The sequence below is a fragment of the Eurypyga helias genome, unplaced genomic scaffold (genome assembly GCF_000690775.1).
Source record: "Eurypyga helias isolate BGI_N326 unplaced genomic scaffold, ASM69077v1 scaffold18699, whole genome shotgun sequence".
In the NCBI taxonomy this organism is placed as follows: domain Eukaryota; kingdom Metazoa; phylum Chordata; class Aves; order Eurypygiformes; family Eurypygidae; genus Eurypyga; species Eurypyga helias.
The window spans coordinates 9759-20559 of record NW_010271568.1 but is presented as its reverse complement, the minus strand read 5'-3'; the positions used below and the strand labels follow the sequence as shown (position 1 = coordinate 20559).

At 46.4% G+C, this 10801-nt stretch overlaps 1 protein-coding gene across 1 annotated transcript; it reads left to right on the top strand.

Moving 5' to 3' along the window:
* Positions 1-2004: 2004 nt before the first annotated feature.
* NIM1K (NIM1 serine/threonine protein kinase) lies at positions 2005-10801 on the top strand. Its single transcript, XM_010158866.1, has 3 exons — positions 2005-2406; positions 7801-8069; positions 10052-10801. The coding sequence occupies exons 1-3, from the start codon at positions 2115-2117 to the stop codon at positions 10799-10801; spliced, it is 1311 nt and encodes a 436-aa protein (XP_010157168.1). The 5' UTR covers positions 2005-2114.

Below are 10801 nucleotides of genomic sequence, written 5' to 3'. Positions count from 1 at the left end.
GCACCCCTGACATGGCTCCTGGAGTTGCCCAGACCTTTCGTATGGACAACCTGAGCTGCTGTGGTTTTCCTCAAGCTCAAACAGCAGAGTGGGAACTGAGTTTGGCCTCTAATACCCGAATCGATGTGGCGGTGTACAGCAGACAAATGACTTCCAAAAGGGCTGCTCTGCCTTAGTGCTGTCCGCCGTTAAAAATGGGAAGTAACAGCTGAGTTTCATGTAACAAGTTTTTTGTTACCTAAAACACTTAAAGTTGTGACGCAAAACAGGTTAAAGCAGAAAACAACTGTGGGCCAGAATTCAGGAAATCCTGCAAGAAATTGTCCTTCCCCCAAATGGAGAAGGGAAACAAGTGGAGAACATCAGGTTTGGGCTTAGGTGGGGTTTTGGTTTGCTTGTCTTTCCACACAGGAGGTATCAATTACATTTCCTTGGTATCAAATAATAAAGTTAGAGGGAACATTTGGTGCTAAGTGAGGCTGGTTTGATGGGAGAATACTGAAGACTTAGTTCAGTTGCCATTCAGCCTCTCCCCTACCGACAGTTTCAAGATTTGGCCAATACTTGTTGCACACATACAGTATTTGTCAGGCTGTTTAGATCCAGAGAATTACATGCCATTGTTTATTATTATTTTATACTTTTCCTGTCTCCCACGAAAACAGCCCTTTTCTTCAAATGGGAGTGAAACAAAAAGCGCAACGAGTTCAAAGGCAGCCGGGTGCTGCTGTGCCACTCCAGTTCCCATCCAACGAAACTGTCACCGGCTGCCTTTTCCTTGCCCTCACGTGGCGCCTTTGGCCTCTCCTCACTCACACGGGAGATTGGGGTTTAGAGGGCAGCTCCTCCTGGCCGTGTCACATGCCCTCTGCTAGCGCAGCACCTGAGCTGACTGTTACCTTCCCTAAGCTCCAGGTGCTGAGTTGCTGGTCTAATTCTCTCTCCCCCTCAATCTGGTGAGTCTGTGCTTTCGTGCCCAGCTCACCGCCCTCAGGCGTGCGGCTGCACGGTTAGCAGCAGCTGACCAGCGCCTGTTTTTAAAGGTTAAAGAAGAAAAAACGTGGTGTACTGCTTCGAGGGTAAGTGGTTGCTTGTGTATGTAGAATAGAGGCTTCTTCGTCTGTGTTGCCAAACAGCGTGAAGGGGTGAGACGGTATGCGGTGTGCTGTCATTTAGTGAGGCGTATGCCTGTTACGTAAAGGTTTTAATGACTTTCTTCATCTGTCTGCTTAGGAGCGCTACGCGTCTGGCAAAATTTTGAGAAGGCTCAAGGCGTTAAAGAAAGCTCGTCTAAATAAAGGAGGGTTAACGTGACATTGCAGTTACTTAATCCTGTATTGTCCTGCCATGTGACTGCAGGGATACTGAGGCGCTGCGTTTCTTTCGCCTAGTGCAGAGATTATGCTTCTCCTGTCATCCTCCAGGAGCAGCTGCTTCGTTAAACCCGCCATGGGGAGGAAACAGAGGGGCGACAAACTTTTTAGAGCAAGGCTTCAAGGCACGGTGACATTTCCACGGCACAGTGACGAGCTCGCAGCCTGAAGAATGAATCAAAGGCAAACCCTACGCGCAGCAGTTGGACCGGTACCAGAATCAAGGATAACTACGCTCCCAAGGTCAGCTATTTGAAATGAACTGAAAGCCTCTGGAATCACTCAGGGTGGGTAATCAGCTATTTGTTTGACCTTTTTCAATCAAGTTAAGTTTCCAAAGCAGCAAGTTAAAGCCTGAAAAATTTGTGTCAAACGTTCTGCATGTGTCAAATGTGCTGCACAGACAGTGAGCGACTTGCCGCTTTCCTGCCCAAAGTTTACAGTTCTAATTGCAAAAGCCTCTTTGACGCTGAAGATGAAGATCCTGACACCCTACGTCGGATAGTGTGAGATGGACGCAAACAGCTTCCAGGTCTCTCTCTGATTCTGAACGGAGCCACAACATGTAGGTATGCTGGATTGGGTTTTGAAGTAATTTCCAAACTAATCCTCGGACTTCCAGTAAGCTGCTTTTTTTGCTAAGTTGGTCGCACTATCCATTATGCGCAGGATCGCATATTCCGACAGAATTATTTCTTCTAAACTCCTTATCGGGACATCTCGTTAAATGGGGAAGTGACTATGACAACGGGATATGTGAATGGGGGAAGTCTTGGAAAACACCGCTATTCCCGGTGGCATCGTGAGGACAGCGGAGAGGACGATGGGCACCCGGAGTGCTATGGGGGAGATGAAGAGGGCAGGCAGCACAGGCTGACCCCCTTTGAGAAACTAATGCTGGATATGTCCCAGAATGAAAAAGTGGTGAAAGAATTAACCTTGGGAAAGAGAATTGGCTTCTATCGGGTCAGAGGAGAAATAGGAAGTGGGAATTTCTCACAAGTGAAGCTTGGAATTCATTCCCTCACCAAAGGTAGGCACCGCTGTGGGGGTCACCTGCATGCTGCACACCCTAGGTCTGAATGTATACAATGGGACCTCTCTGGGAAGAAAGATGCTGTCTGAACCTCACATACACACACAGTTTGTATGTTTCTTCTTCTTGTAGAGTGCATCTATAGGCAGAAACAGAGATAAATGCTTAAATTTGGATTAGGTTTAAAAAAAAAAAAACAACAGAAACTGTCTCTAGATGGCAGCTATTACAAGAAAACTTTGTCTCTGAGCTTCATGGAGTGAACATATCCTGTCCCACGGCTCCAACCCCTTACCCTGTGCACCCTGGTGTTGTGCCTCCCCTCCCACAGCTCATCCTGCCCATCTGCCCTTTCCCCTGCCCTAGCTCGTGGGCAGCTAGCCGAGGGCAGACTGGCCAGGCGTGCTCCCGCCCGCAGCCAGAACGAGCACAGCTTTGTTCCGTCGCAGCTTCGACTGGCATGGATGGACCTGTCACTTGCTCGCAGTCACTCTGGTAGGAAACGGCATGCCTGCCTTACTGATTCGTTGGCTGGGGGTTCGTTACTGTAAAAAGGTGGGGCAGGGCTGTAGGTAGGGGCTGAGCAGGTGAAGGAAGACAAGCTCTGGTACAGCCAACCCGGGGCTCGTGTTGAATTGGCGGTAGTTTTTCCTTTTTTTTTTTTAAGTATGAAAAAGCATCCTAAATGCTGCTTCTAGGAAGAACTAGAAAGGCTAGGTAACTGCAATAAACACATCATTTGTAACTAAGAACTTGTCTTCATCTACAAGGACTGCCAAGAAAGCTGGGAGGGACTTTTTACAAGGGCCTGTAGTGACAGGACAAGGGGTAACGGGTTTAAATTGAAAGTGGGGAGGTTTAGGTTGGATATCAGGAAGAAATTCTTCACGGAGAGGGTGGTGAGGCACTGGAACAGGTTGCCCAGAGATGTTGTGGATGCCCCATCCCTGGATGTCTTCAAGGCCAGGCTGGATGAGGCTTTGAGCAACCTGGTCTAGTGGAAGGTGTCCCTGCTCATGGCAGGGGGGTTGGAACTAGATGGTCCCTTCCAACCCAAACCATTCTGTGATTCTGTGATCTGCCTTTGACTAACAATAACCGCAGCTGCTCTTGTTTTCCCTCAGGGATGACTAGCTTTCCCCACATCTTTGTGCACTACCATCTCCTGGTTTCTTGTTTCTCATAGTCTTTCTTTTCCAGTTTGATTGACCCTCCTTCCCTCCATCACCCTACAGGCGAGATACACCCCAAAGCCTTCACGATGTATTGCCTGGTGGTTTTGCCTCTGACCACCGCTTCCCGCCGAGCCTGCCGAGGTTTGAAAGCTCACGTTTACCCCTCATGAGGAGCAGTTGTTGCACTGGGAGTCAGTGGGGAACTGACGGCAATTATTTTTCCAGATTTAAGCCTGCCTGTGCCTGAGGGTTGCTTTCACTGGGCGTGGATTTTTCGGTTTCGCTTGTCTCAGAAGGGCATCTCTGTTCTACTTGGCCCACGGCAAGAGATCTCCCCCTCAGCTCTGTGACCGGGTTTTTCACTTCCAGGGAAAACTCCCTTGTGCTTACTGTTGGAGGAAAAGCTGCCCCTGTACAGGGAACAGGAGGAATGCTAATGAAAGGAAGTTATAAATTTGATCTGGTTGAACCTTTTACCTCTGAACTTACTTAGGAGACAGGTTGCTTTAGCACTGGAATAGAGCAGATGGAAAATGTCTGAACATCACTGAATACAGTAAGCTTGGACAACTGTTGCGGTTTAACTCGGCCTAGCGAAGTACCACGAACACCATGCTGACTGAACCCAGCACGGCAACTGAACAACAAAACCGTAGGGCTTTTTTCTTGAGAATGTTCTTTTTTCACCATAGATCTCTCAAATTATTTTTCTTTCGTTTGTTAGTAGCCTTTTTGGTTAAACTGGGAAAGGAGTTCCTTTCTGGATACTGTTTGCCACTGTCATGGGGAAGGATGAAGGATAAACCTATAACTGATCTCTGCCTGTGAGCTTATCCATGCATGTAAAACGCATGGATGGAAGAATGTGTGTGGCTGTGTGTACATCCCGTAGACACACGCACCACCACCGGCCACAAAGAGGACTCTGTTTTTTCCAGCAGATGCCCACCATTGTGTCGGTAATGAAGGGATGTTCCTGCACAGCGCTGATGAGTACAAGTCTTTTTTTTTTTTTTTTTTTGGCTGATTATATAAGTTCACAGGCTTCATTATTAATGCAGTTTGGGTCCCTGTGGCAGGGGAAGGTGTACGTGTTGGGGAGCTGTTCAGCTCTTCAGTTACCGTCGTAGCGTTAAGTCTAAGCATTGTCTTTCTCCTCACATCACCCTCTATTAAGAAGAGAAACAATTTTATTCTTTTCTAACAATTCCATGTGTGTGCTTTTCTGTGGTCCTCGTGATCCAATGCAGCAGGACACATGGAAAAAGTTTTCTAGAGGGAGAGGGGAGAAAAAACTGCAGGATCATACTGGGTGAGGAACCTTGCTGCTCTCACAAGGGCTCTTGGTTGCTTAGAGGGTGCAGGAAGATCTGTGGTGCTATGATGTGTGTTGGGTTTCTCAGGAGCATTTCCCGCTTTATTGACCTGAATTTCAGCAGAGATTTTCTCCAGAGACCTGAGGAATTGCTTGCTAAGGACTGCTGGGTTCCTACACTCAGTGCAACTTTGATTTTACATACCTTCCAGCTGACAAATGTGGCGTGAGAGCACAGCTGAACAGGTGCAATGAAAAGCATCCCAAATTTACAGCTCGTGAAAAGCCAGTCTAACATGAAGCATCAATTGCAAAGGCAGGAATGTCCAGGCACTTCATTTGCTTTGTTTTTAAGCAATTTTAACTTGGTTCTGTCTGTATTTTGTTTCCTTTTGCCATCATAGCATATATCATTTTTTACTGAAATTATTTCTCACCCTTTTCCCAAGTCCTCCTATTAAGATTTCAGCGAGCTCTTTTCAAACCTCAGCATACACTGCGTATAGTCAGTCAAAATCTCTTGCTCCTCAGTGTTATTTTGGTAAAGAAGATGCCTGCTAAAAACGCCTTTCTGTTCAGCACTGCTGCCACGTAAGGGTAACCCAGGGTTTCTCCACCCAGCATTCTGTGGAAGCAGAGGGAATGAGTTTGAAAAAGAAAAGGAGGGTGTCAGGTTTTTACACGTTAGGTGGGCTGGTTTTCTTTGCGTGTCGTGCCTATGCAACTGCAGATTTAAGGAGCTCGGCCCTGATTTATGGAGATGTGCAAACAGGATCAGACACTTCCGCTCTAGACCCTTTTTTTTTCCTCTCCTTTTAAAACTTTGTGGGAAAGCTGACCACCAGAAATAGTAAATTCCAGCAAAAGTAAAGGGAAGGACTTTAACCCTGAAGATTATTGTTCTTTTAAAGCTGAAATACCCCCAGCTTCTGTAAATCAAGATGTAACGACGCAGTTACATCATGAAGATTGTAAGGATTGTTATCCCTGTAGTATCTAAGCGTCTAGCTGTGCAAGTGTTGCCTACTGCGAGCTGATGTTCCTTCCTCTTGGTTTAGTGACCAGCACGCCACAAGGTGACAAGGGTTTTAGTCTTTCCCCCCTAGGTCAGTAGTCAGCGCTGTGCCAAGACTGCGGTGTGTGTGGTTACCGTGCAATAGCTGCGTTCCCTCCCGCCTCACCGTGCCACCATCCGCTCCGTGCAGAAGTAGGTACCCCCTTTCCGAAGGGGCTGGCTAGAAAGCACGGGAACAGGTCAGAGAGAAGCAGCGTGGGGAAGACTGCCCTACGCTCAGCTCAGGCTCCTCCTGAAAACAGGCACTTCAAGGGAGGATTCAGCACCTTCCACAAGAATCACATTTGCTTGGCCTATCTGCTGCGCTTCAGCGCGGAGATCGATTTATGCATGTGTGTTACTGAGAAAGGTAAACATACCAAACGCAGTGTTCTTGGCCTGTACAGACATATGCATCCTTAATGCTTCCTTCAGGTATGCTGAAATACTAAACTTGGGCTAAATAACATCATGAGACTAAGTAAAAACATATTCTGCTTTTATACCAGACACAGGTCGATATGTGATACCCTTCCCACTCTTCTCTTAAAGCAATGAGTAAACAGTACTGACTATTGTTAAATTTAGTCCCATGGACTAGAAGCCCAGTTGAAGTTTTTTTTCTGAAAGACTCGATAAACGTGATTAATGGTTAAGAAATCTGAGAATGTTTGGCTAAGATATTCTTGGGGAAAAAAACTTCTTTGCAGGAATAAAGATGTTTCTATTCCCATGATCCAGTTTAATGTTGCTGTCCTGACAAGTTACACAAAGCCACTGTAAACCTAACTCAACGAGTAACCCTTGAAATGCCAGCTGCACTCAAGGGAGTGAAGAGCCGTAACCTGCCAGTTAATACAGCAACATCCGGGCAATTGTGGCTGCCCTGTTCGTACTGCTCGGAGCCACCCTGGTGATGCAGTGCAGCTGCAGATGTGTATCCGTGCTCTGTGGCCCTCGGCTTCACCGTAGATACGCTATAGAGACGTATAAGACTTAACAGCAGCTTTGCATTACCAGTCTAAGACAGCGAGATTTGCTTTCTTACAGGATCCCTGCAGCTTACTCCACTGTTTTTTATCTCTTCCCGTGAACGAGATCTCTGTGTGACATGGATTCATGGCCCACTGTGGCAAACAGACATAAAAATGTGCTTTTCCTGTATTCTGCACAGTACCAAGAACTACTCGTGCATGAACGTGTTGAAAAAACTGGCACAGCTATCCCAAGAAAGACAAACCTCTACAACACTCATGTTGGTAACCGAGAATTTGTACGAGATAAGAAGTTAGGGACGACTTCTGTAAGTTGCACCAACTTAAAAACACCTTCTCATTATGAACTTGCAGGGTTATAGCTTGCGCCCTTAAAGTACCCCAAGTTTCTCTGTCTGCTCTGAAGCAAAGCAGAAGCAAATCTAAAGCAAATCTAAAGCAAATCTCTGAAGCAAATCTAAATTTGACACCTCTGTTGGTGTGCAAGTATGTAAGTGCACCTGGAGAGCACTGAGCTAACAAGAGGAGAGAAAGCGCGGGCTTCCTTTACCCACATTAGACACCAAAAGCAGATGCTCTACTTTGGCCATCAGACATGTATTAGCAGATGATTTATTAGGCCTTGCAACATTGCCAGCCTTTAGCCACCTCAGCAGCGAGTAGGATGCCGCAGACGGAAAGGGACGTGGGGGTGTGGGAAAGACTGCAGGGCTTAGTAGGCCCCTGCAGCTCAGCTTGCACTGATCAGGTGAAACTTTACTGTGCTCCCATAACCAAGCACTGCTGTAAGTAAACAGTATTACCATGTGTGCCTATTACATTAACAACAAGGAAAAGCCTTTTTCTTTCCAGAGAAAGTTGCAATTAAGATTTTGGACAAGACAAAGCTAGACCGGAAGACTCAACGTTTGCTGTCTCGTGAGATATCCAGCATGGAAAAACTGCACCACCCGAATATCATCAGGCTGTATGAAGTGGTGGAGACGCTCTCAAAACTGCACCTGGTGATGGAGTATGCAGGAGGCGGGGAGCTCTTCACTAAAATCAGTACAGAAGGGAAGCTGCTAGAAACAGAGTGCAAAATAATCTTCTCCCAGATTGTGTCTGCTGTGAAGCACATGGTGAGTTGCTCTTCCCCCGCAGGCATGCTGCCCCTCACTACTCCAGCAGATTTTGTGGCTGTATCTTTTGGTTTTCAATTAGTAGGCTCACTGTTACCAAGATTTCAGGCCTGCATTTCTGAAGAGCAAAACAGCCAGAGAAGTGCTGTGTTGGTGGTACCTGAGAGACCTTTCATATCCACCTGAGTTATGCCTCGCTGTTGACAGCTTTTAGGAGACTGAACTGGGAATCCCTGGCATGGAACTCCCCTTTAGCACAGTGTTCTCCTGTCTGCTTTAAATCGCTGTAGGCACCAGCTAACAGAGCTTAATTTCTTCCCTCCAGCTATTTCAAAACACACAATCAGTCATAGGATCCAGAGGAGAGACTTGTTAGCTGTTGCAAACATCCAGCTTACTTATTAATGGATGTGGGAGACTGGCACTTGGCACAAATCTGTTAACACCCATCAACTCCCTTCCCCTTGCCTAGTCTTCAGTATTGCAACTGGATTTAGGATGATGCAATTTGTGTAGAGCCCAAAGCATCTTATAAAGGCAGAATAGGAGCAATTAACTTCTTCAGTACCACCTCCTCTGAACCCTGCCTAGTAACTACAGCTGCTTCAAACAACAGCGTTAAGGTTCTGCAGGGTGGGGAAGCAAAAGGAGTAGATAGTTGTTAAAAGTTGGCTCAGAGTGCCCTCCAGTGGCTCATTCTCTCCTGCCACATAACAGCCTCCAGCGAAGTCAAGAGCAAGGATGTTCCCAGGTCAGACGTCTTGAAACTGCGCAGCCAACTGCTCGTGCAATAAGCAATATGCATTCTTCACATATACTGACAAAACGGTCAGATATCCTGTAAGTGAGGGATCAGCCAGCACCCTTTCCGCAGGACAGGAGCTCAGCACTCTCGGGCACTTCATGTGTCTGGATCACATATGTTTCTTCGAATTAAACCCGGACTAGACAGCTGGCCAGCCTCTTCCCTTGTACACAGGACTCCTGCAGAACACTTCACTTTTGCAAAGCCACCACATCCAGGCTTCTTACATCACACCTCACTGCTGCCAGTCCACACAAGGACAGAAGGTCCCTGCCAGTTACCAACGACAGTTCAAGAATCTTAGGATGCTGAAGGGCTTCCTTACTGCCCCAGATACACGCATCTTGGTACTTCAAAGCGTAGGGCAGCGTGCTCAAATGCATTAATTCTTCCTAGTTATCTCAAAGATCTAAATGTAAACGCTTTAGATCAAAATCTAAACCCTTACTGAATCAAGACAGGTGTATGGCCACTACACAGAGCAAACTCGCTACTACTGCCATTTCCAAGGGAAAAAAAGTGCAAGTTACAGCATATGTGTTTGTTTTGGATTTCTGAAACTAGAGGACAACGCTGAACCTGGTGTCCTGAAACAACCTGTAATACTGTAAGGCAGAGGTCTGTGGTCCTTCTTTCCTGCCACCAGCAGTTCCTCATAAGATACTAGATCACGTAGCAGAACTGTAGCAACTTACATCTGTGACTGCCTTCACTTGGTGAACTAAATGCGTGCACACCGTAAGACTGCAAAGTTACCATATATAAAGGAATTAGTTAAAAAGAAAGAAAAATGTTACTTACATTGTTACAGAAATATAACAGTTGCAAAATCAAGTGTTCTGAACTCTGAAAAAAATGGATTTTGCACATGGAGATCTCTAGTCTTGTACGATTATCCATGATGCCATCATAAATCTGCTTCATAAAACAGCTGATACTAGTTCACACTCCCCTTTTTCCCATCTTCTCCACCTACTCTCTTTTTTCTGGATCAGTAGAGCATCAAGTTAGATTTGTTTAAATACTTTAACTTTCCAGTTTCCTTGCAGTGCTTATTTCTGACTTTGTCCAAGATAAATCCCTTTCCCCTGCACGCTAATTACTCAGCGGTGACAGCTAGTCACTTGGGAGCTCTCCCGTGTACACGCTAATGCTGGATTTTCCTCTTGTTCTGCAGCATGAGAACAATATCATTCACCGGGACCTGAAAGCGGAAAACGTCTTCTACACCAGTAACACCTGCGTTAAGGTGGGCGACTTTGGATTCAGCACAATAAGCAGAAGGGACGAAACTTTAAATACTTTCTGTGGCTCTCCTCCTTATGCCGCCCCCGAACTCTTCCGAGATGAAAACTATGTTGGCATTTACGTAGATATCTGGGCACTGGGGATCCTGCTATACTTCATGACAACAGGTATCATGCCATTTCGGGCAGATACAGTGGCCAAACTGAAGAAGTGCATTCTGGAAGGGACATACAGTTTGCCTTCCTGCCTCTCGGAAACTTGCCAGAAACTGATAAAGGGAGTGCTTCAGCCAGTGCCGACAGAACGGTACTCTGTCAAACTCATCATGAACAGCGAATGGATGCAGGGGATACAGTACCCCAAACCCTTACAGCCCTTTAAACTGGATCCGAAGTACTTGTCAGACATGAGTACGCTCAAGGAGGAAGAAATAGAAGTGAAAAATATTTTGGAAGACCTGGGGATCACTGATGAGCACATTCAGCATAACCGGAGCAGAGATGCCCGCAGCTCAGTAACAGGGGTCTACAGAATCGTTTTGCACAAAGTACAGAAGAAAAGGGCGCTTGAATGCGTCCCTATCATGTCCCATCCAGACCCCAAAGAACAAGACTTGAGGAGAGGACTCAGTTCGGACAGCGGGATGAAGCACACGTCCAAGCTGTGCTCGATTTTATAA